The sequence below is a fragment of the Tasmannia lanceolata genome, unplaced genomic scaffold, assembly GCF_043159265.1.
Source record: "Tasmannia lanceolata isolate RefF3 unplaced genomic scaffold, GAP_Taslan_0.1 ptg000003l, whole genome shotgun sequence".
Lineage (NCBI taxonomy): Eukaryota > Viridiplantae > Streptophyta > Magnoliopsida > Canellales > Winteraceae > Tasmannia > Tasmannia lanceolata.
The window spans coordinates 20,060,631-20,087,135 of record NW_027518680.1 but is presented as its reverse complement, the minus strand read 5'-3'; the positions used below and the strand labels follow the sequence as shown (position 1 = coordinate 20,087,135).

Sequence of the window (26,505 nt, the reverse complement as noted above, 5' to 3'; positions counted from 1 at the left end):
TTGAATTCTGGGAGCTTTTTGGCAATTGTAATAAGCCTTTGACAGCTCTTTAATCAATAAACGACAAGATGAGCTAGTGCAATTATCAAAACATGACCATGCCAATATCATTAGCCACACAAGGTTAGATAGAATTGAAAATGAAGACATCTGTAAAAAGGTTGGGGTGGCAGTGTGCCACCAATTGAGGAGAAGATGAGAGAGCGTGTGTGTGTGTGTGGGGGGGGGGGGGGGGGGGGGGGGGTTACCATTCAACTCAACTCAACAAAGCCTTTGTCCCAAACTACATGAGGTCGGCTAAATGAATCCTTTAGAAAAATTCATGAAGAAGGTAAAAGGAATTTACCCTGCTCTAATCCTGGTTCTAGTTGGGTTCTTCCACGGATTCCGGCTCTAATCCTAGTTCTAGTTGGGCTCTAATCTATCCGGCTAAATGAATCCTCCTTACATTACATTTCTATGAAATGAATCCATTAGGTATACACCATTAAAAAAAAAAAAAAAAAAGGAGAGAGAGAGAGAGAGAGAGTGCCTATATATAAAAACAGAAACACATCCTCTGAAAGTTTAGATGCAGAAACCAGCAATCAGATGGAGCTCTCAACATCAGACCATGGCACTGGAGATAAACTTAAACATCAAAATACCCCAAATCCATTTCAGGAGATCTACCCAAATCCCAGAAATATTTAGCCATTTAGGCATATCATAAAATCACATAAAAACTTAACGCCCACGAGAAGCTCACTGGCTGTTGTTCTATTGATTTTCAAATACAAAATGGATCATTACATGTTTCTTCTGAGTGCACCAACCAATGTAAATATATTTGCTCTTAGGCCCTGTTTGGAATGCAAGAAAATATTTCTTGAAATTTTTTTCGACCCGACGATGAAGGAATTCAGAGTTATGGCTTCGTTAGAGGGATATCATTATAAATTGAAGATCTGTAAATAAAGCTTGAACGGCTGCGGTTAAAACCACATTCATCACCTGTAATCAAACAACTGAAAAATAATAACTTTTGGGAAAAACTTTTCCAAACTCTTTCAAAAAACTACCAATCCAAACTGGGCCTTGAGAGACGATGAAGCAGAGGATTTCATCTAGAGGAAGACGTTTGTTTATGGTAGATTTTAGCACTGTTGGCGGTGTCTGTATCACAGCATTAAGGAGGCCCCTGGATTGCTGGAATCAGATGCTGGAATGACACCCTACCTGATTCTGCCCAATTCCATCATTTTGTTCAAAACCAAAAAGAAGACCAAACTGAATAATGAGTACAGAATCGAAACAGGGGTGGAATAGATGGGGGGAAATGCTGAAATCCATTTCCTGCCCAAGAGGTGGTATCCTGATTCCGCTCCAGTCGGAAATAAATTTTTATTCAAATTTCTATTTATTTGAATTTTCCCTTCCCATTTATAGGAAAATGGAATAGGAATCAGAAAAGGATGCTGATTCTGATTCCTGATTCCAACTATCCAAACGCAACCTAGGGACCGTTTGGATACACAGATTTTAGAGTCCGGGATTTCTTCAAAATTGCAGCTAAGAGACAAGAGAAAAAACGGACCAGCCATCGTTTTTACTTCTCACCCTTCTTTCCGTCAGCAAGAGTAGCAGATCCTCCCATATTTCCAGGTTTTAGAAATCTCAGGATGCAGGAGAGATTTTTAAAACCTAATTTTCTCACTTAAAATCCAAGAAACGAAGTCAGGACAACATAGAGAAGCTTGATCATGAACCCTCTTTTACACTGTTTTCAAACTAAAAACATGGATTCTAAAATCCGTGTATCCAAACGACCCCTTAGTGTATCCATTACCCTTCTTGGAATGAAGCTATTCTGATCTTTCAATCCCCAAGATAGGTTGGAGGAAAGCATAACAATGATCTCGACTCAATTCTTAGCCTCAACAATTCAAAGGACCAAAACCCTGCTTCAGTATCAATATCCAGTCCAGAATCAGAATACCTCGCCGCTGTGAAGTATCAAGAACAATCTTTTCCCTTCCTGTTCAGTTCTCCGGCAAACAATCCAAAACTAGAAAGACCTTCCTTTTACATTCTATATTCTCTATTAAAGATTAAGATGATTCATCCTTCAGCCTTTGGAGTAATTGGTTGTTTAACATGGTGTAAGAGCAATTGCCTGGGTTCAAAACTCCTAGATGTTAAAAATACACATGTAATAGATATTAAAAATACACAAGTAATGACCAACACAAAAAAGGGGCCACATGTGCCACGTGCAAGCCAACCCTAAAAAGAGGGGCCACACGTGAGGGGGAGTGTTAAATAGGGGTGGGACTTGGATTGGGTCGGGTTGAGCTTTCGCTAAAATATGAATTGAAGCCAACCCAAACCCGACCAGATTTTATGGTAAAATCTCAACCCGGATTCCCAAAAAATCGACCCGAGTTGCACCTCTAGTGTGAAAGTATAAAAAGATTAAATAACGCCATCTACAACAGCTTAAGCATTTGGCGTAATTTGTTGTTTCACATACTGAGATACCTTTCATCGGTGGAATGGTCACACAGCCTTCCATCCAATCAATGCACTTCCCATAACACTTCCGACATCAGTCCAACGATCATTGGTTGTGAAGAGCCTGCATGTTACTTCAGTGACAAAATAAACACCCAGGTCTTCTATGTATCATCAACTCACTGTTAGACTAAAAAAATCAAATGATTCACTTCCAAGTCAGGTCCAATATAACATGAGGATATCCACAAGAAAAAGAAAATGAAAAATAAGAATCCTGTAAATTCAAAACCTCAATCAACAACTGTCTCTACTCTTTCCCTCTTCTCTTTTCTCTTGCCTTGTTTTTTTTTCTTCTCTTTTTCTACAGGGCATCTACATGATAAAATGAGGCAATAAGCATATAAAAAAGAGAGCAAAATGAAGAAACAAAGGAAAAAATAGAAAAAAAAAAAGGGACTACTAGTCACTGATCTTACAAGCTCCCAACTTTACTAGGATTAGGTTTGTTTGGCTTAGTCTTGGCCATGTCCACAAGATCTCCAAACAATTTATCCTCTGGCTTGGCGGGCTGAATGTAGCTAGTAGTAGTAGTAGGCATCTGATAAGAGGAGGAGGTCATGTATCTATTGTTATCTTGCATGGAAAGCCCATACATTCTCTGTTCAAGGAACTGAGGCTGACCACCATATCCATAGCCTGAAAACTGGTTGCTTTGAATAGGCTGAGGATACATACAGCCAAGGTGGCTGCCCTGCATTAGGTGAGGATGCATTCCTCCCAGTTGGGTCGGCATCGGTTGAGGATACATGCCCGTGGCTAGTTGGTTGTTCTGTATTAGTTGAGAATGCATACCTGATAGTTGGCCACTCGGCATTGGTTGATAGTGCATACCTGTGAGCTGACCACTCTGAATTGGTTGAGGATTCATACCTGCCAGCTGGCCACTCTGCATTGGTTGAGAATAAATGCCCATTGATTGGGTGTTCTGCATTGGCGGGGGTTGCATGCTTTCATATTGGTTACTTTGCACCGGTTGTGCTTCCCAGGGTGGTGGTGGAAGGGCTCCATTGCCTTCAACGCTTGCACCTGTTGAGAGAAGAAAGAGATTGGTATCGGAATGATGATTGTGGTCATTTAAAGGTGAGAGCAGTGGTTAAGCAAAACAAAGAAAAAATTCCTACCAAGCAAGAAGATCAGACAAAAAAACGTTCTACAATGCAGAACTAGACAAATTAACCTCATTGCAAACATGAGCTAGGGTTTTAAGAGGACTGGATATGTTGTATCCAGTATCAGTACAGGTACGAGTGTCAGATTCCAACACGGATATCGAGTGTCGAATTCAGCAAATCTCAAATGGAAAGATTTGTGGATTCGCCAAAATAGTTTAATCAATTCTCAAATTTTAAAACTTTTACACTAATAAAGTTACGACAAATAATATATTGAAAGTTTGAATAGGTAAGTAAATATAATGTTTATTTCCACATAAAAACATACTATTAGGATGGAAAAAGCCCAAAACATGGGGTAATTGCAAAGTAATAGTATTATTATTAAAAAAAATAGGTAAAAGAATATAGAAGTGTCGCAAAGAATCCCAAAGTATTGTAATCCGAAACGTGTCCAACACGGGTACTTAATGATAGAATAGTCGAGTTAAGAAATTCCAGTTATCCATTTTCCTATTCAATCCTCTCATCAATCTTATAATTCCAAGTGCCACGTACCTATCATTATTTAATGTGGAAAGCAGAAACTAACCGATGTTAGGATTCGGAGCATTTGGAAATCATAAGAATCCAACATAGGAGAAGCACCAAGAATCAAAGATTTGCGATTACATTCTAAAGGTGGAACAATTGAGAAAAAGATAATGTACCATAAATGGGGGATTGTTGCTGTGGATTCATGCTCTGAGCAACCTCACCATTCCATGCAGGATTCTGACCATGGTTCAAATGGGTCTGTTGCGCGAAAGACGCCTGCTCATATGAAGGTTGCACCATATTTTGGATGCTCCCATTCGGATAAAACCCAGGCTGTGGAGGTTGCAGTGGCTGCAGTGGCTGCTGGGACTGACGTGTTGAAGGGTATGTCTGTGGTGCTGAATAAACTGGTTGAGAATCAAAGGAATTGGTAGTATTGTTTTTCTCGGAAAACATGTCCGAAAGACCAAAGATGTCCTGTTGAGAGTTGGAGCTGGGAGTTGTTGTAGTGACAGAAACAAGAGCCAGTGAATTGGCAGTTGGTGAATTGTAATCACCACTGAGAAGGTCAATAGGGGCGATCTTTGCTAAAGCCAAAGAGGTTATTGCTGTACCATTTGATGCAGGAGGTGCAGGGAGAAGTAACTGCTGAAAATGGTGCTGATTTCCTGTCTCTGCATTTGAAGTAGACCTGCATAGAAAAGTTTCAAATCTTATGTTCGTCAATGGCAATGGAGGAGATGGCAAGTGACCAAGGTTTTAAATGTTGGTTTCAGTGGACCGAAACCGAAATGGAAATTTCGCCCGAAATCATGTAAAATTTTGACAAAATTTCGATTTTTTTTTTATAAATTTTCACCAAAATGTATAAAATTGCGATGGAAATTTCAGCCATTTTCTATGGAAATTTTGGTGGAAATCTTTAACATTTCGGTAGAAATTTCGTAAATAAGGGTGAAAAACGAAATTTCAAGATTTCGGGGAAATCATGTAAAACTCACATTCAAGGTACCGAATATTTCGGCCGAAATTTAAAATTATGCAAGTGACATCTGAAGGATATCAATATATGAAAGCATCCCAATGAGGATACTTTGAAATCTGAAATTGCACAAGATGTAGACAATATGAAAATCAGCAATATGAAAGATCAGCAGTTGGACATGAAACTCCAAATGTGAAACCTGGTTGAGTCCATTGGTTTGGCCAGGATCAGTGAATATGCATTTCTGAAAATTTTTGGCAAATAAATGATCAACCGATCAATTTTTTCACGAACACAGCTTGGTTCGACAAAGGCCAAAAGCAAAAATACTCTGCTCAATCTTCTTTTATGAATTCTCATAGATAAGGGAGAGGATTTTAGAAACACATCTTTGAAAAATTGTTCTTCCTAGAAAATAAGTAAAAAGGATGAAACCATTTGTCCCACCTTTAAACTAGTGCTTTTATTTTTCCTATTTTTAACTGTTATTTCACCACATTTTCCCTAACTAAACTTAGTTTTACATAGATTAATGACCAACTAATGACATATACTGCAATAGTCATCAAAGTAAACAGACTTGTGAGAAAACTCAGATTACCCCTGATCAGTCTGTGTCTTTTTATCACCAATATCTACGAATGCTTGAGGAGGAGGTTTGGGTTTCTCTGCTCGAACAAGAGAGCCTGAAGAAATGGCATCATGTTTGATCAGTACACGCTTCAAGTCATCATTCAGTCCCAATCCTTGAATAAGCAGCTCTTCTTCCCTGTAACAAGTGAAAGAACGTTAGCACTGAATAGCCATTTTGGAAGCTGGGAATCTGAAACAAACAAAAATCCAAAATATTTCAATACTCAAAGAACACTTCATATCCTAAAAGGTGTCAAGGCATTTTTTGCAACTAGAAGAAGTATATATGCATAGGAGAAAATAGAAAACCTAGTGATATCCAATCACGCCGACACGTGTTGGTCAGTGCTCTTTTGTTTTTGATTTTTTTAATGTAACAGAGAGAATACGCTAAAATGAGAAGAAGAAAATTACATGAGGGGCACAGATTGCCCCAAAGTAAAAACTTCTCTCATTACAGCCTCAATAGCCTCTCGAAGCACGTGGAAAAAAGGAGAAAACATTTCCTCAAACCACATCAACAATCTCGTCGATTATGTGAGCTAACTGTCGTGGGCCCAAAGTACTACGGACCAGCCAAGCAATCACATCGAATGAGTCGCCTTCAGTACATAGACCTCCCCCCATCCCCTGATAAGAAAACATGCAGCCCCGTAAGGAGGGCACTTGGTTCATTAGGGCCGTTAAGGCCTACAGGGTCTGAGAACACCATTACCCCTTATCATTTCTGAAAACACCTCCCCTCCCACGGGCCCCTGGTTACCAAAGAACTGCCCATCAAAATTAAAGTTAACAGTATGATGCAGAAATCACCCACTGCTCATTTTCTAAAGAAGTCTTGCACTGTTAAGCCCAAAAATTCTTTCCGACAAGCACCCACCCAACTTTTGATGTCATGTAAAAGCCTTCCAATTGCAGAGTTTTTTTTTTCTCTTTTAGGCAAGTTCCAATTGATGTGCTTCTGTTGTAAATAATGATTTGATTTCTTTCTTTCCAAAGTGTCCCACAGATGGGGGCATAAACTGAAGTACTTAGCCCCCTCTCACAAATGTGATGACAACACCAACCTTCCAAAAGAGTATGACAACACCTGTGTTAATACATATGGACAGGCCCAGGAACACCTGAAAGTCATGGGTCCTTGTTACGTAGGCTATACAAAACCATGACGATAGAGTAGCGGGGAGAAGGAGCCTTACGAAGTTGTGTTCAAAAGCTGGACCACTCTTTGCTTGTACGTTCGACACTGTTCAACAAGGTCAACGATTACCTCCTGCTTGAGACCCTGAAAATCACCACTGAGATGGCTCAATAATACAATGATATGCGGAGAAAGCTAAAAGAAGGAAACGTCTCAAAAACAGCCCGAGCCTCAATTGACTTGGAACTCGGCAATTACTAATCTAGTTTAAAAGTTAAAAAAGATTGTGATATATATGGATTTTTTGAATACTAAATTGAGATTTTGAATACATGAATGAAATTTTTTAGTGTTTCTAGTACTTCAATGAGTTTTTACCAGTTAAAAGAAAACGGAGACACCCCATTAACTTGACCTGACTCTTGATTTCATACAAAAGGAGTTTCTTGGGTATGTCGAGTTATATGTGGTTCTAAATATGAAATCATCCACATGTCATCGGCAAAATACTGTAACAAAGGAGAACCTATTTTAAAGTTAAGAATCTCATCTACACAGACCTCTTTGTTCCCTGGATCTAAAGCATTTAGCATTTCTGCAAGGACATCCATAATACCACGAGCATTTTGAATTTCTGTTAGGCTGACCAAAGAAACAAAAGTTCAGTCCCATAGGAAAGTGTTAACAACAATAAATCAATGAGCAGTAGCACCACCATGTACAATGAAACACAGCAACTATAAGCAGAGTTTTTATATGGTGGCCAACCGTGAAATCAAGAAGGGCAGAGTGTCAAAACTCTGCCCCTTGATTTTTTATCTAAGTGGAAAGTCAAAAGGGGGGGTTTGACCAGGATCAAAAATCAAGGGGCTGAGTTTTGACACTCTGCCCTTCTTGATTTCACGGTCGGGCACCATATAAATTCTCCTATAAGCATTAGTTAAATGGAAAAAGGATTCCATTGTTGTTCTAGTTACAAACAAAGCACTTAATCATTAAAAAAAAAAAAAAACAAAGCACTTAACATGTGACTAAAGGTAGATGAGAGAAATAGTTGCACTAGAGTACTATACATTTATGTCACAAATATTGCCGATTTAAAAAAAAAAAAAAAAAAAAGCAAAAAATGTGCATTTTTTAAATAAAAGAGAAAACTCCAAAGAGGAGTGATATATTCACCATCTTTTCTTCCTTGGACCAATCCCTCTAGCGTATTTAGGACAACTCTTTTTAAACAACAAAGGGGGTGACATGGGGAAGAAAAGGGGGAGAATGTAACATTTTTCAATCCCAAAACATGATAATTATGGAAATATCGCCAAAAAATTGCATTTTTTAAGAGTTCTATTGTGTTTTCTAGCAACATTTATGCTGTTTTTGGTGTTCTCACAAGTAAAAGAGAAAAAGAAAAATTCAGAGTAAATTCCCTTTCCCCCATTTTCTCTCGAACACCCCTCAATACACAAAAAATACATCCACTCCTTAACCCTACACCCTGGTGATCCAGGCGATATTTACGGACAAGGAGGAGATTTTTATTTATTTATTTGTAGTCTTCTTCTTCATTCTCCCCTCAATTTTTTATTTTTCGGGTTTGTAACTACATAAGAATTGTGATTTCTAAGGGGAAATCTAGGCAAATTTTTCATTTTTTCTCTTCTTTTTTGGGATTGCTTGAACTTAAAGAAAAGAATACTTAAATGGGTCTTTTCTTTGGTGTTTAAATGGATTTCCCTTCAGAGATTTCACCCTTCTCTGCAATTATGAAATTTCCACCTTTGTCTTCCCAGTGGGTATTTCATGATTTTTTTTTTTAAAAATCTCAAGCATTTTCTCTTCAATCTAGGATCATCTTCCATATGATCTCTAACTAGATATATTACTTCATTTCTACATTGCATTGAAGCCATTTTTATGTTCTTTTCCATTCAACCTGGCTTTTAATATATTTTGGATTGTTTAGAAATGGGATCGACCTAGAAAATAAATGTTTTGGATTTCCACATATGACATGTAATCCCACAGAAAATAAATGAAGGTGAGAGGAAATGGCAAAAATAAATGAAAAAGAGGTTCGTGTGCCATTTTCACAAACCCAGACCGATGAAAATAAATAGTCATGACACCAATATAGAGCTGTATAAATGTTGTATTGGCCAATACAGCCCATATCTGCCTGATAGATTTCTTTAAGGGATTTCTACCTAACAAATTCTGGCAACCAGCATAATCAATCTTCATGGAAGGGAGGAGGGCCATCGTTATATGAACACAGCAACAAACAGCACCCTACCATATCCAGTAGAAACAGTAGGTTGATCCCGTGTCGCATGCCACTCCAGCTGCATAGAATTCGCTCTGGAGAGGCACAACGCCTCAGCAGAGCAGCAGCTTCGGATGGTAGGGCAGTAAATACTGAAGTGAGACCATACAGACTTTTGCCCATGGATTGAGTATAAGACCAACTCGGCATGAACTGATAACTAAGTTCAACAATGGCCAAATGCAAACCCCTACCCCTTATTATGTAAGGTAAAGAAACTATGCGCGCTCTTCTCTTCTGTTAAAGATGCATGTACCTCGACCATATTGGGTCAGCGCATGCGCCTACAATATTCCTTTAGTTTTCATACTTACTGATGATGGCATTCAAATCGTATCAAAACCCTAAAAATCTGATACATGTCAGTCGATATTCTGTTTCTATCACCAGCCACAAATGTTGCCTATTTTTGGCGTGAAGTGATTAATGAATGCAAAAGCAACCTGAGAGATTGCAGGGTGCGAAAATCGCACTTTCTTTATACATACATAAAGGACAAGTGCTACTATTAAAAACAAGGGAGTGTGGATATCATTTCCCCATATAAATATATACATATGCGTGTGCATGTGATTGCATGTGAGTCAATAGTCACTGTGAAGAAAAAACAGAACCAACCACTGATAACTAGAAACATATAAAAAAGGCTAACTACATGAGCCATAGAGCAAGAAGGCTAAGTGATTGTTGGCTACTTAGAAACTAGTAGGGGTCTAGCAAAGTTCCATGCACCCAGCCATTACAACACGTTGATTCTTCCCAGAGAACTGTATCTGGTTTATATTTTTAAACATATACAGAGGCTCAATTCCATGCACCCATCCATTACGACACGTTACTACTTGACTTGCAGTTTCTCTCATTGTTCTCAACCTTTGTACTTGCTTGAGAAGGTTTTTTAGTGGTTACATGATACAAAGTCGTTTCATAATTTTGAATTTGGTGATAATTCTCCAAATATCCACACTCACAAAAATTATGTATATTGAAAGATTTAACAGGTTCAACGCTTATTATTCAGGAATTTATCTACACTTTCTTCATCAAGAAAAATTGCATCTAATAAAGTTTTTTGTTTGTTTTCTAGTTTTTGGGAGTTCAAAAGGACTTTGGTGCTTGGTCGCCTCAGTTGGATCATGTCCTAACTTCTGGCTGGGATTCGCGCGTGCGGGGGGGGGGGGGGAGGCGGCGCAAGTCATTTCACCATATCACAAAGTGAATCAGCAAGATGCTAAGAGAATTTGGATGTCAATTGATCACTCTAACAAGAAAACGGATCAGGATATGGAAAAAAATAGAGATGACAGTAGCCTTTTGTTTATTGCCAAAATTATATTTTTGATCCTACTATTTGGCTATGAATCCAAGACAAACATATATTACTCAATCCACTCCAATCTCATCGTTCCAACAATGTCGGGTCCTAAGGTAAAATTGGCCATTTAATAAGAGGCACAAACATAAAGCTTTTTTCTCACCTACTAGGTTACTTAAGATCATGATCTCTAGATTTCTGTTTCTGATATGAGTTTAAAATTATTGGTTTTTCTCTTCAAACCATTACAAATTCAATATTCTGCTAAACAAGTACAATTTCTACAATACGCATGCATCTTCAGTTTACAAAGAAAACAGAGAACAATCTGCAAGAATTCGGTGAATGAAAGCATCAAGCTGATTTTTCCTATGCTAATTTCCAGATCAGCTGAACTTAGCATTTAATAATTGGGTAACAACATAAAGTGTAGTGCCCGTTGCATGCTTCCCATGCTCCCTCATGGTCGTTCACAGCTGCACACTGTTGGTGTATGACAGTAGCTCCATAATCACGGTTTGAATTTCCACTGAAAACGACACATAACAACCAAAATGTTTCTATTTGTATCCCCATTGAAACACATAACGAAACAGAAGCGCATACCGAAACCAAAACTGGGTGCATTAGTGGTGTGCTGTATCAGTATGTGTTTCATAAGTATATTTATATGAATTGCATGTGAAATGTAGGGTATGTATTATGTATAAATATTTTTACAAATTCCATGCAAAATATGGTGTGTACTGAATTATCAGACATGCACAACAGCGCATTTCGTTAAACCATTATGGATAGTTGTCATGCTTATCTGATGGTTTCTAAGTATGTATTTGTGTTTATTCTAGCATTTCCTAAAGTTTCATCTTAAAATTGTATCATTCGCACATGTTTCCACAGGTCTCCGTAATTTTAAAGAATTTCCTCTCGAATTTCCAAGCGAAAAAAAATGTTTCGTTTCCATGGTGACTGAAAGCGAAACCGAACCCGCAATTTAAAACTTTGTCTACAATAGCAGACAAGTTTTCAATTGACCTTCTAGCAATCTCAACAATAGCTAACTCGATCTATCTGATTATACATGATGTGCTTTAAAGAAAGACTTGACAATGAGGTATTAGAGTTCAAACCATAGTTGCCGGAAACGCCTAATATGGGTGGGAAACGAAAATGTGTTTCCAAAATATTTCCAAAATGTGAAACAAAAAATGGAAAAACATTTCCAAAACGCATGGGAAACATATGGAAAACGTGTGGGAAACATATGAGAAACTCGTGTGAAACACATAAGAAACATATGAGAAATGCATGTGAAACATATGTGAAGTGTAAATAAAAAGTTTTGAAGAAATCACAAGAAAAAAATGTGGAAAACATATTCAGAAGGAAAACAATAGTATATATAGTAATAAAAATAGAAATAAGTAAAAAAATTATGATAAAAAAATAAAAAAGTAAATAACATACATAAATCATCTACATATTTCATGTTTCCCTTGTTTATACATGGTTCCCTTGACATTTCTCTTATCATTTCTGAAATGTTTCTAGTGCATTTCCTAAAACATTTCTCAATTCATGTCTTATATGATTTTCTATCACTTTCTCGTTTCTCCTCTATTCCTTTCCCCATGTTTCTCATTTTCGTTTCAAATTTCGCTTCCCGAATTCGTTTCTTAATCTGGTAACTATGGTTCAAACTCCTAAAAACACCCCAAAATTTCAGTAGCCAGAAAACATAGATCACAAATGAAAACATAAGCAAAATGAAATCTTTTAATCAAACATACTGATAAAATTATGAACATAATTAATTCCACGTGACTAGGGAAAAAATCATTCTTCAGTAACTCATTTTGAAAATTAGAGTTGCAGAGCAAGTAAACCAATTATGAGATAGTTGTGTAGAATACACACGTTACTCAGTTGAATTTGCATAGGGAACAAATAAACTTATAATGGATACATGGTTAGAGAAGGATCAAGTTGGTGTACCTCAAATTTGGGAAATCAGAACCCGTGGAAGACTCAGGTGCATCTTGACGGTAATCAGGACTACGTGATGATTGAGTATAAGTTGACAGAGGTTGTGTCTGAGGAGGAGTAAATATGGGTGTAGACCTCTCAGTTCTTTGAGGAAATACTGCTCCCACACGCTGAAACACAAAACAAAAAATTTATCTAAGTAAAAGAAAAACATTACAACTCTTCATCATTGTGTGTACACGAAGCTCCTGCAAACCAAGAAATGAAGGGGATCCTTTCTTTAGTTATGACTACGGTTCTCACATTACGGAAAGTCAAAGGCAGCACAAATGAGCAATTATAAACTCTGCTATGATGTTTATTTCGTACAGCATTATACGAAAAGCTAAATATTCAAAACATTTTCCATCAAAGTCAGTGCTTAACTCCTTGCCTTAGAAAATTATGGTAAATAAATTCTTCCAGAGGAATGATAGAATGAAGGGCGCCCTTGCAAAAATCAGCTTCAAGGGCACCCCTATTGGTTGATTTCTGCAAAGTCAACACGGTTTCCACTTTTTTAGGAGCCATCCACTTTTTTCGGCATCACCTTTAATTGACTTTGCAGAAATTAACCAAAAGGGAACCTTGAAGCCAATTTTTGCAAGGTCGCCCTTCATTCTATCATTCCTCATTCTTCCAAACATCAAACCATAATGGAAAGGAGACATGATCACCTCAATAGAAAAAAAAAACAAATCTTCACACCAAAAATCTCTAAATTTATGTAATCAAGTGTATAAATTTAAGAAGGAAACTATATTTCCATATCACAAACATGATCACCTCAATGAAAACAATTATATCATTATATTGAGAAATAATTTGCTATGTTATTCAAGAGATAATTAAAATTGTCATAGTACACCTACAGAAGTCGGGTTGGGTTTCGGGTTTCAGGTTTTTTTTCTTTAAACCTGACCCTTCCCAACATTGAGCCGTGTTTTTAACGCAGCGGATCAAACGTGGAATCGCAACCGAAGCGCCGATCCGAAGATTGCCCTAGAATCCACTAGGAAGAAGAATAGGAACCCTAGAATCCAATAAAAGGAGAAAAAGGTAAAGAGAGAAACTTTGATATATTCCATTGATTGATTCAAACTCACAGGTTACAATCTCTTAAATAAAGTAATGCCTAGAATCCTACCACATTAAGAAACAAATATAATTAGAAAAGTAATCCTAGCTACTAACAAAATAAAATTCTCTACCAAAACAAAGAAAGAAAGTTACTAATCCTAGTGGGAAAGAAAGAAAGGAAAATACTAATCCTCTTGTCATACGTCAGTTTTTAAACTAAAACGCGACCCTGTCCAACACCCATGATTTCTAAACCGACCCCTGCTATTTTCGGGTCGGGTAAAACCAGACCCAAGTTGCACCCCTCATCTTCACAGTCCAGTCGAATGTGAGGAATGATAGAAACTCATGTCCAAAGGAAACCCAGAGAAGATGATGAATCGAAGGGTTCTCAAAATCCAGTTGACTCGACAACAATGAAAAAAATCAAATTCGATAAAAACTTAAATGGCGGACAGTAACCAAGGGCACAATCTTCTCTCTTAGATGCCAATGAAAATTGATCTATATAATTTAGACTCAACGAAGAGGAGACGATTAAGGTGAAAGATTTCCAATCAAATCTTTGATGTTCACTCAAGGGGTTGGGACACTACTAGAAAAAACCATCGTATGCGACGGCTAAAATCCGTTGCCAAAGAAGGAAAAATCGTCAGAAATAGTAATTAGCGTCAGAATATAGCCATTGCAACAGAAAGCGTCACGAAAAAATTATAGCGACGGATGTTGCATCATTATTTTATCTGTCCCTATATTAAGGGAAAGACGACAAACTTTTTAGTCGTCAAAGATGAATTTATTTTGTTTGTAGAAAATATAAAAAAAATTCTTGTGACGGAAATTGTCCATTGCTATATATATATATATATATATATATATATATATATATATATAGAGAGAGAGAGAGAGAGAGAGAGAGAGAGACAGAGAGAGAGAGAGAGAGAGAGAGAGAGAGAGAGGAGTGTGCGGTCGACCGCACCAAGCTTAGGTGCGGTCGAGGGCGCCAAACTCATGTGGGCTCACTTTGTTAGGATGATCCAAAGCATTCATTTGAAAAGCCCTCAATATACAGCATTATGTTCATTCCAAAGTCTTCAAGCAATAGGGAAGGGAGTCAAATTCCAAAAATAATTGGCCTTCTAGACCAGTTTTCTGGTTTTCCAGCTATTGCCCTGTAGAAAAAAAAAAGACAAGGCAAGAGAAAAGAGGAGAGGGAGAGAGTTGAGACAATTGTTGAATGAGGTTTTGAATTTACAGGATTCTTATTTTTCCTTTGTTTGTGGATATCCTCATGTTATATTGGACCTGACATGGAAGTGAATCATTTGATTTTTTTTAAGTCTAACAGTGAGTTGCTGATACATAGAAGACCTGGGTGTTTATTGTCACTGAAGTAACATGCAGGCTCTTCACAGCCAATGATCAGTTGGACTGATGTCGGAAGTGTCATGGGTCAATTTGAAGTGCATTGATTGGATGGAAGGCTGTGTGACCATTCCGTGTCATGCGACGATTTGAAGTGCATTGATTGGATGGAAGGCTGTGTGACCATTCCACCGGTGAAATGTATCTCAGTATGTGAAACAACCAATTACTCCAAATGCTTAAACTGTTGGAGATGGTGTTATTTAATCTTTTTATACTTGGGGTGCAACTCGGGTCCACTTTTGGGAATCCGGGTTGAGCTTTTACCTTAAAATCGGGTTGGGCGGGTTGATTTCAATTCATCTTTTAGCAAAAGCTCAATCCGACCCAATCCAATCCAAGTTGTACCCCTTATTTAACACTCCCCTCAGTGTGGCCAGGGGCGGAGCTACGTGTTGCATAGCTGCCCCCCTTGAGTTGGGAAAAAACTTCCAATAGAACCTTGCCACTTGGCAGTGGAATACCGGGTAAAGGTTACTTCTTTTTAAAAGAAAATCCGAAAAAGCAACTCATTCGCCAAGTTCTTCTAAGGATCAAAGGCTCAAAGCTAAAGCTACATATGCACAATGTCACTTGAGGGATAAAGTTGGTAACAACAAACCAAAAAAAGGAAAGTTACTTTTTGAAAGATAATGTTGCTTACCTAGCAAAGGTACTACTGTAACTACTCCAAAAATAAAGGCAAAGGGGTTAAGTGAAAGAAGGAATCGAGTGATATTATTGTTCCATGTGGGGACCACTGCTGTTAGTTTTGAATTGTTGAAAAGAGGAGATTTTAGATGGTGTAGCACATGGTGAAGAAACTAGAGGGAGGAAGGGAAAAAATGTTGTGAAATCACTAAAAATAGAACAAGCAAAAGGAAAAGAAGTGGGAAGCTCCATACAATCTGATCGGCTGTTGTTTCTTTGAAACCAAAATATTTAGGCACTTTCTTCTACTCAGAAGTAGAAGTAATAATCGGCTGGGGGGAAAAAATCTCATTCTGCAACCCATATAGAATATTAGTACCTAGGTTCTATTTTTCACCATTAAGAAACAATCGTCAACTGCCATGACCAAAACTCTGCAGCCCACTAGGAAAAAAATGGATTGGTGACAGCATACAGTGTAGCAAATTCAAAATGGCACCAAATGGCATTACCAATATTTCGATATTGAACATTTTTAGAGTTTTTTGGAATTCCATAAACAATCAAGGAAAGTAGAATGCTATGTGTTGTGTCTCTGGGGAATATCATTGCATTCCTTTGCATCCATGAAAAACTAATTAGGTACTCTTCATCCACCCATTGTAGAAGAAAAACTACACCCAAAAAAAAAAACACCCAACCAAAGATTCAAGGGGAAAAACAGAAAGAGCTGTATAAAAATTTCTATTAAAATTGGTTAACAAGATAACAGTCGATAACACTGCAATGCTTAACAAGATAACACTAACTAATGCCATAGACTGAACCTATACTAAACGGTGTCTTCTATATTGTTAGGCACCTCCCTTTTCCCTTGTACAATCCCACCACATCCCAAACCACCATCTTTTTCGTTTTCTGTGGGGATCTGAAAGAAACAGGAATCTAAATTAGAAAAGCAGAGGGGAAATCTAGATATGAAATAAACTCGAAGAAACACAATAACGCAAATTATCAAAACCTGCTAGTGCTCACCTCCGTCATCGTGGAAGGCTTATGGAGGGTAGTGATGTCAATACAGATGTGAAGAGGATTCTCCTCAGAGCTTCCTGTTTCTATTCTCGAGGAGGATACCAGGACTGAGAAGTCGCAAACCAAATAGCGTAGAGGGACAAGACAAGGAAAGAAACCCAGTACAAGCCATGGCCAGTCCAATAACAGAGAAGAGACAAAATAACATAAGGGTGTGCAAGTCAGTAAGAGAGCAATGCTGCCGGCGATTCGAAAAGCGGGGTCGCGGGCAGCGAGTAGATTACGAGCGGCGGAACCAGATAAAGAGAAGAGGATGGCGAAGAGGATATTGAAAATTGAGAAGAGAATCGGATGGCGAAGACGATATTTATACTGTGTCAATCCGATGAAGAGCAGGCTGGTTACCGAGGACATTGCAAGACAGATGATGACTTCCATTGAGCTAGGGTTTGGTTTCTTCTCTTCCTCTTCTTCTTCACCCATTGACCCAGGATTTGGTTTCTTCTTTTCCTCTTCTTCTTCACCCATTGAGCCAGGATTTGGTTTCTTCTTTTCTTCTTCACCCATTGAGCTAGGGTTTGATTTCTTGGCAGTCTCTTTTTCACCCATTCAGCGTGGGTTAGGTTTCTTCTTCGTTAAGAGATGTAGGAGGGGCTATTAATATTAATAGGAAAGAGGAACCCGTAATGCCTATTTTGGTTATTAATATTAATAGGAAAGAGGAACCTGTAATGCCTATTTTGGTTACTTCGGGGGTTTCTATTTTGATGATCTGCATAGGGACTGCCCGCTATAGAAACTTCTACCGATTGGAGATTTACGATCATCCTACATATGGATACAATTTATGGGGTACAGCCTATTTATGTGTTGAACGGTTTGGATTATACTACAAAGTGGCCCCACAGCACTTTTTGGTGCGGGCCATAGCATACTTTTAATCAATTGGGGAATGCAATGATCAAAATACTGTAGTGCTGATAACATTTCCCTATAATTATGATTAATTTAGAGGCATATTGTCATAAATTGATTGTCCATCTAAGTAAAAATGAGGAAAAAGACTGTACGCTTGACCGTTCGAAAAAATGGTACGCTCGAATTGGTAAAAGCTCTCCTATTTGCTGTTTTACCGGGCCCCAGTGTATGAAAGATATCGAGTTTCGATTTTGGGTTTTCGTTTGGAAAAAACCCAAAACGAAGTCTTCTTCATTCTCTCGCTGCTGGTTTTGGGTTTTCGCAGGAAGAAAACCCAAAACCGAAATCTACACAAAAAAAAGCCTTGAATCACCCTCGGTTTTGGGTTTTCGTTTGGAAAAAAAGCCAAAACGCAGTCTTCTGCAAACTCTCGCTGCTGCTGGTTTTGGGTTTTCACAGGAAGAAAACCCAAAACAAAAAAACCCAAAAAACAGCGTCGATTCTCCCTCCCTCCGACCTTCTCCGGGCGCCACCTCCTTCCGACGCACAGGTATGTCTTTTCTATTTATTTATTTTTTCGAATAAACTGATATTCTAGGGTTTTTTTGTCGTTTTTTTTTTCCGTTTTTTAGGGGTTTTGATTCAAGGCTTTTTTTGATGCAACTAAAAAGGTTTTGATTCAAGGCTTTTTTAGGGGTTTCGATTGAAGGCTTTTTTTTGTCGTTCTTCGAATAAACTGATATTATGACAGTTGCAAGAGAACCTAGAGCCAAAAGAAATAAAAAAGAATAAAAAGGCTTTTCTATTCTATTTTTCTATTTTTTGTAGGGTTTTTTATTCAAGGCTTTTTTTAGGGGTTTTGATTTTAGCCAAAAGAAAAATAAACTGATATTCTAGGGTTTTTTTGGATTCATTTTCCATGTTGGGTTCATTTTCCATAAACTGTGAGGGTTGGTTTTTTCTTTATCCTTAATGAATCCAAACCTACCTATAACTGGACTGTTGGTTAAGAAACTGTTCTCTTTATCCTTATTGAATTCTTTTGCAATTGTTAATCTAAATGGTTATTTCATTTTGAGCAACCTCCTGGACATCCAAAATGTCTTAACATTGGTACATGAGCAAAATTACCTTTCACAACAAATTTATTCAGGTGACTGGAGTAGAACCTGAAAAAATGTTTTCTTAATTGTAGTTGCATCAACAGTGTTAATTTAAAGGAAGTACCTTTTTATTCTTTTTTATTTCTTTTGGCTCTAGGTTCTCTTGCAACTGTCATAATACCAATTTGCATTCCTAATATTGATTAATGAGTAATGCTAAATTGTTCTTGACATGATTTAATTATGTTATGTTAGAGGGTGGCATTTTTATTTTCACTATGTTAGAGGGTGGCCTATGGAAAAAAACCATTGCTGATTTAGGGCTTTAGCCGGCTTGGAGGTGCTTTCATTTTTTTTAACCAAACCCACAATGGTATGTCATGATGATGCTCTTGATAATTAATGAATTAATTGATCCAATGGTTTTGAACGACGTAGTTATTTGGCTGACATTCTCTTATTTTGCATGTAAGAGAAACTATCGCGATGGCTTCCTCAAACAGCAACAATGGTAGTTCATCTGGAGCAACGTCCAACAACTGCCTATGTGCGCAGGCAACGGTGTTGAAAATTACCAAAAGTAACGCAAACGGAAATAGAGGCCGCCCATACTACAGTTGCAATATGCCCTGGGTCGGAAAACATTCAATTTTTTTAATGTACTCTTCTTTTATGCAACCTGTGAGAATTCTAATGTGTAACCAATGTTCAGGGCCACAAGTGTGGATATTTCCGTTGGGCTGACATTGATTCATACGGGATCGAGGTTGGCAGGGTTAAAAGGCCTTACAATAGAAGAGAAGGAAATGTTGAGAATAGGACGATCGAAGACCGCGTGAAAGCATTGGAGAATGAAAATACCATGATAAAGAATGAAAATACCATTTTGAAGAATGAAAATACCATGTTGCATTTAGTATTAGGAATTGTAGGTTTTATTTCCTTATTTTTCAGGAAATCAAAGTCTTAAATTGGGTTGAAACATTATGGGGATGTTGGCAATGCAATTATTCTCATGGACGGAGAAACATGATGGTGGTGTTGGCAATGTACTTATTTTCATGCTTTGAATGTGAATTACTGATATTTTGTTGTGAAGTTGGTGTGATTTATTTCTACACTGCTTTAGAAGCCTGGCTACATATCAAGTGCTTTTTTTATGTGGTCAACCACCAATGAACTTCCTGGATTCTGGTAGCTTTTCTGCAAGCCTGGCTACATATCAAGCCTGGCTGCATTAAGAAATGGGAATCTGTATTTCTACAGTTAGCTTTTCTGCAATTGGTTCCTACAGTTAGCTTTTCTGTATCTTGCCCTTCATTTATCATTTGAAGGAAAAATTCCAAGGCTTTTTTATCAGAATGTTGTTCCAGGCAGAGTGGACATGAAATCTTCAAGCTGTGTTATCGCTTGGTTCATTGCATTCGTCCCCAGCTGTGTCACCGTAGGAGATCCTCTAATTCCATGGCTGATCATTTGGCTAAGGCTGGGGGAATCACTCAATTACCATATTATCAGGAATGGGGTCTTGGTGGGGGTCAATTCTATGTAATTTTATCCGGGTCCTTGTTTGGCTCCTGTATCTTAGCGGTGTTTTGGGGGACATCTTGTCCCTAGCACTTGCGTGTTTTTTCTATCCAATAAAATTTTCATTACCTTTTCGAACAAAAATAATAAGAAGTGGGTCAAAAATAAGGAAGCAAAAACTCAATTCACTCATGCCCTCTCAATTCTCTGCATCTGCCACCCTCCTTACCCCTATATCCCCCCACTTGATAAATAAATCTTCCATGGCAAAAAATTTCATGGCACCCAAAAATGAAAGACCATTCAGAAAAAAGTGTGTCACCTGAAATCAGTCCATTCACTTTCCCATGAATGGCAGAGATTACTCTTAACTGAAAAAAAGATTTTTTAATCTCAGTCATTCATGGGAAAGTGAATGTGCCGATTTTGGGCCTCGCACTTCGATGTAGATCTGGTTACAAACAACAAACAAAACAGGAATTTAGCTGGAAAATCAAATCAGTTTGTAAATGGACTAAAAAGGGAAGAAAACTGCCAATAAGTATCCTCAAAACAATCAAGAATTAGTGTAAAAATGGAATTGTTATTGAAATCCTGGAAAGAGTACACCAAAGACTCTACTTATTGAAATCCTTGTATAACAATCTAGAAATATAGCAGATTAAGTGGACATGAAATCTTCAAGGACTCCATCACAGAAATAAAGTTTTAAAAGGGAAGAGTTTCCAATTCAACTACATTGCTCTCTCCATAGCTCACCTGTCCATTGTGAACTAAAAAGACAATTTTTTGCTAATTTTTTGCCATATGCAATTGAAGCAGCATGTTCCTCTTCATTAGTAATGCAGCAGTTTCCCCCTATCAATTGGTCAGAGATTTAGTTTTCCAAACCATTCAGTTCAAGTCATGAACAGTTGTGCCCCTACCATGATAGAATTCAGCAGGAAAACAATCTAGATCTCACATCCAAGTGTCACTTTACACTAGATCAGAGTCATTGACAGCAGGAAGCAAAAAATGGTTTACACTGTACTTGCCCTCAAAGCAAGATTCAAATTTTCTACTTTGGTTCTCAAGTTCAAAGATGTAAACATCATCACATCACACAAAATAAAATAAAGATTAAAGCACTATGGACCTGCACTAAAATACTTTTGAAATTCAATGAACAATTTCTTTTCTGAGGTCTAGCTGCTTTCCTCCTTGGATCATGACATTGGAACCCAGAAAAAGAGATAAAATGCCTTTCTCATACAGATGAGCAGCAGCAGCAAAAAAGCAACAGCAGCAGGTTCTAATAACTCTTCTCAGCCCAAAATGCCTGCAAGGATAGAACATCCATGTATTTATGATACTGATAACATCCATGTATTTATGAACTCGAAAAAAAAAAAAAAAACACCGACTAACCTGCTCGGCGTCTACTCTTCCACCTGCTCATCTTCCTCCTCCTCTCCCTCTTCTTTCCTTGGCCGCTTTCGTTTTAGTTTCTATTACAAAAAAAAAAAAATTGTTATTAAGGAATAGTTTAAGGAGTACAAGGGCCTTATTGTTGTAAGGCCTTACACTATATAATTTCTCTGTTGTAAGAAACTTATAACTTAACAACGCATCATGTACAGACCTTGGAGTTCTTTTTACAAGTCAACGCATAATGTCCTTGTTCACCACAAGATTTGCACGTCCTCTTCTTTGGTTGGGTTGCAGAGGTCTCTATGTTAGATTTCAAACGTGTAGCATTCTTCGGTCGGCCTTTTGTCTTTGCAACTGTGGGGTCTCTAATTGTAATTTCAGGTGTTTGACTGACACAAATGTTAGATTGGACTTGGCTATCAATGACTTGGCTACCAATGACTGGTAACTCGCTTTGCACAAACTCATCTTTCTTCCTTTCTTCTTCTTCAGCCCAAAGTGCACTGCAAAAATCTTCCATCCTTTTCATTACATCTTCCCTCTTACCTGGTCCATCTATAAGTCGTTGCCATGTTGAGATTAGGCACCACCTCTTAAATGGATTCATGCCATTACTCTCTTGTGTGCTTGTAGGTAATATACCCCCCCTCGATCTCTTGCCTCAATAGACCACCTCCTTAACATGTAACGCTCAGGGATTTTTCTCAATTGTTTAAGGTCAAAAATACGAAGGATATGTTGACATAATATCCCTTCCATCTCAAACATAGCGCACTCACATGTCGCGGTCACTCCGTCAGAATCATCATACTGTACCCTGCACCATCTACTCTTCTGATCATTTTTGAGACCTACAAAATACTCTTCCATTGTCCCTTCACTGCTCAAAAAATCATACCAACAGTTCGTACTACCCTTCAACTCATCCTAAAATTTGTTAAAGATAATTCTCGTATAGAATTTACCGGCCTCTTCTTCTAGTAGGCTATTCGTTTGCATCTTAGGAATCAAATATTTTGACTTGAAATCTTCTTCGGCTTCGGTTTTACAGCGTTGAACAAGTGCCCTTTCATAGGCATTCAAGAACTCATTTAAGCCAGTGTTGTTGTTCACATATCCGTCGAAGAAGGAATTCATGCTTTCGCTGCGCTGACTTGATTTCATGCCTGCAGTGAAAGTGGTTCTCCAATATGTCCGCATCCAATGCTCTCGCTGCTCCCACATCCTACACAACCATTCATTACCACCAATTTCATAATTGACCACCAATTGTTGCCATTTGTCCTCACAATCCTCTATTGTTTTTGAATGAAAACAGCGATTATAATCACGATAAAAATCACTATCGGTATCCCGCATTTCTACAACTTTCTCAAGTAGATGCTTCCATATGTGCCACTGGCAAAACCTATGGCGTGTATCTGGAAAAACTATTTTAATTGCTTTTTTCATAGCCAAGTCCATATCGGTTATTATTGCACCCGGAGCTTTACCATGCATGCACGTCAACCACTGCTCAAATACCCAACAAAATGTCTCATCTGTCTCGTCGGCTAGCAGCGCAGATCCGAATAGGGTCGACTGTCTGTGGTGGTTCACTCCTGTAAACGGTGCAAATGGCAGAGAGAGTCTATTTGTTTTGTAGGTAACATAAAAAATAATGACATCATTGAATGTCATGTACGCATCCCTCGCCCTAGCGTCAGCCCAGAACATGGATCGAAAGGTCCCATCTGTGTCTAACTCCATCGAGAAAAAGAAGTTTGGGTCTTCCGACCGTTTCTTTTGCAGATGGTTGGCCACTAAGACTGCTTCTTGCCCCAAATTGTCCTTCATTTTTGCTCTCAAATGGGCAATAACTTGATTTGTTGAGAGCCCACCTGTTACTCCATCGTGGGTCGAATTAATGGCTTTTGCGATCCTAGACTTTGCCATTTGTGTCTCATTGAGACAATCTATCAAAACCTTAACACCTTCACTCTTATGAAATCGGTTGTGGGAACGAAGCATTTTGGTTTTCAGTGGGGAGGTCAGCTCATGAGAATGGAGGTCTTCAAAAGTACTCACAACCCACTTCTCATTTCTAAGTTTGATGATCATCCTAGCTTTACAATTTACTCTCACAGCGTGACGATCCCTCATTTCCTTCACATTATCTATCTTGCCCTTATCCCTTTTCACCCCCTCTCTGTCACATACAAACGTCCTCGATATAACCACATTTGTCTTCATTGAAGAGGATGTACTCCACTTCCGTACCCCAAAACCAGTGGCCAGCCCATAAGCATTGTAAAACTCATAGGCAGATTCCTATCTATCAAACGCTTGCCCCACAAATGGCATATTTACAACACCCTTCTCACCATCAACCCTCTTGGGTGTACTAAATGTACCACTGCTAAGCTCATCTCTGTCATTCACATCTGTCTCGGCCCATTCTCTAATATCTTCATCCAGATTAACAACATCATCACCTATTAGTAAACCATGAGCATCAACTTCTTCAATAGCTAAGCCGCATGCTTGCGAGAAAGCGTCGTCAACCAAACCACAAGCTCTACAATCAACTCCTTCAATAGGTACCCCACATGGTTGTGAAGAATTTGGATCCATTATGGTTACCTAAACAAATGGAAATTTGATAAATATATCCACCAAACAACATGGAAAAACAAAATGAAAGAACAAAATGTGTAGATTTTAGAAAACAGAGGGATTCTAGGAAAGCTCTATAGGTCATTTCCTACTGATATCAGCCATGGAAAAAGGCCTTACAAACCAGTCTTGTGTTTTGACTCTATATGGTCAAATGAAAATGACACCATCTAACTTAATGGTTAGCCAAAAACAGGGGGACCCAAAGTCCATCAATTGATACTACAAGCCCACATATGGGCACATCATCACACAACAACAATTTAAAACCCTAAGTTCCCGTCTTGAATCTACACAAAAATACAAACCCTAACTCCATGTCTTGAATCCAAACGCCTTTAATCCATAAACCAAATTAAAAAAAAACCGAAACCCTAGATAGGTTTTTTCCCAAAAAAAAAAAAACAAATCACATACCTAAACAATCAGTTAAATTTTTTTTAAAAAACCCTATATTTTAAGAAAACAAAACCCTCACTCAGAAATCATAAACCCATTGGCTTAGAAACCCCTAAAATGGAAAAAAAAACCCTTGAATCAAAACCCCTAACAAACGGAACAAAAAAACGACAAAAAAAGCCTAGAATAGCAGTTTATACGAAGAAAAAAAAAATAGAAAAGACATACCTGTGCGTCGGAGAAGGTGTTGGCGCCCGTCGCGACGGAGGTGGCGCCCGGAGAAGGTCGGACGGAGGGAGAAGAGACGGTTTGTTAAGAAAACAAAACCCTCACTCAGAAATCAGAAACCCATTGGCTTAGAAACCCCTAAAATGGAAAAAAAAGCCTTGAATCAAAACCCTTAAAAAACGGGGAAAAATACGACAAAAAACCCCTACAATATCAGTTTATTCGAAGAAAAAAAAATAGAAAAGACATACCTGTGCGTCGAAAGGAGTTGGCGCCCGTCGCGACGGAGGTGGCGCCCGGAGAAGGTCGGAGGGAGGGAGAAGAGACGTCTGGTTTTGGGTTTTTTTGTTTTGGGTTTTCTTCCTGCGAAAACCCAAAACCAGCAGCAGCGAGAGTTTGCAGAAGACTGCGTTTTGGCTTTTTTTCCAAACGAAAACCCAAAACCGAGGGTGATTCAAGGCTTTTTTTTGTGTAGATTTCGGTTTTGGGTTTTCTTCCTGCGAAAACCCAAAACCAGCAGCGAGAGAATGAAGAAGACTTCGTTTTGGGTTTTTTCCAAACGAAAACCCAAAACCGAAACTCAATATTTTTCATACAGTGGGGCCCGGTAAAACAGCCAATAGGAGAGCTTTCACCAATTCGAGCGTACCATTTTTTCGAACGGTCAAGCGTACAGTCTTTTTCCTCATATATATATATATATATATATATATATATATATATATATATATATATATATATATATATATATATAGAGCAATGGACAATTTCCGTCACAAGATTTTTTATTTTATTTTCTACAAACAAAATAAATTCATCTCTGACGACTAAAAAGTTTGTCACCTTTCCCTTAATATAGGGACAGATAAAATAATGATGCAACATCCGTCGCTATAATTTTTTCGCGACGCTTTCTGTTGCAATGGCTATATTCTGACGCTAATTACTATTTCTGACGATTTTTCCTTCTTTGGCAACGGATTTTAGCCGTCGCATAAGATGGTTTTTTCTAGTAGTGTCCCAACCCCTTGAGTGAACATCAAAGATTTGATTGGAAATCTTTCACCTTAATCGTCTCCTCTTCGTTGAGTCTAAATTATATAGATCAATTTTCATTGGCATCTAAGAGAGAAGATTGTGCCCTTGGTTACTGTCCGCCATTTAAGTTTTTATCGAATTTGATTTTTTTCATTGTTGCCGAGTCAACTGGATTTTGAGAACCCTTCGATTCATCATCTTCTTTGGGTTTCCTTTGGACATGAGTTTCTATCATTCCTCACATTCGACTGGACTGTGAAGATGAGGGGTGCAACTTGGGTCTGGTTTTACCCGACCCGAAAATAGCAGGGGTCGGTTTATAAATCATGGGTGTTGGGTAGGGTCGGGTTTTAGTTTAAAAACTGACGTATGACAAGAGGATTAGTATTTTCCTTTCTTTCTTTCCCACTACGATTAGTAACTTTCTTTC

General features: G+C 38.2%; 2 protein-coding genes and 2 long non-coding RNA genes across 4 annotated transcripts; all 4 read right to left on the bottom strand.

Annotated features, from left to right (window-relative positions):
- Positions 1–1,890: 1,890 nt before the first annotated feature.
- LOC143866891 (TOM1-like protein 9) lies at positions 1,891–13,298 on the bottom strand. Its single transcript, XM_077376045.1, has 8 exons — positions 13,215–13,298; positions 12,598–12,758; positions 7,525–7,606; positions 7,023–7,108; positions 5,792–5,959; positions 4,379–4,896; positions 2,521–3,582; positions 1,891–2,155 (listed from the first exon to the last, which is right to left on the bottom strand). Exons 1-7 carry the CDS (start codon positions 13,296–13,298, stop codon positions 2,969–2,971), a joined length of 1,713 nt encoding a protein of 570 aa, XP_077232160.1. The 3' UTR covers positions 1,891–2,155; positions 2,521–2,968.
- A 3,189-nt stretch (positions 13,299–16,487) lies between these two features.
- LOC143853640 (uncharacterized) lies at positions 16,488–17,506 on the bottom strand. The gene is made up of 2 exons (XM_077363385.1): positions 16,798–17,506; positions 16,488–16,690 (listed from the first exon to the last, which is right to left on the bottom strand). Exons 1-2 carry the CDS (start codon positions 17,401–17,403, stop codon positions 16,595–16,597), a joined length of 702 nt encoding a protein of 233 aa, XP_077219500.1. The 5' UTR covers positions 17,404–17,506; the 3' UTR covers positions 16,488–16,594.
- A 3,582-nt stretch (positions 17,507–21,088) lies between these two features.
- LOC143853667 (uncharacterized) lies at positions 21,089–23,283 on the bottom strand. The gene is made up of 3 exons (XR_013237266.1): positions 21,967–23,283; positions 21,753–21,832; positions 21,089–21,663 (listed from the first exon to the last, which is right to left on the bottom strand). It is a non-coding gene; the product is annotated as an uncharacterized LOC143853667 (long non-coding RNA).
- A 25-nt stretch (positions 23,284–23,308) lies between these two features.
- Positions 23,309–25,698, bottom strand: LOC143853676 (uncharacterized). The gene is made up of 3 exons (XR_013237267.1): positions 25,289–25,698; positions 25,038–25,175; positions 23,309–24,377 (listed from the first exon to the last, which is right to left on the bottom strand). It is a non-coding gene; the product is annotated as an uncharacterized LOC143853676 (long non-coding RNA).
- Between the last annotated feature and the right edge of the window lie 807 nt (positions 25,699–26,505).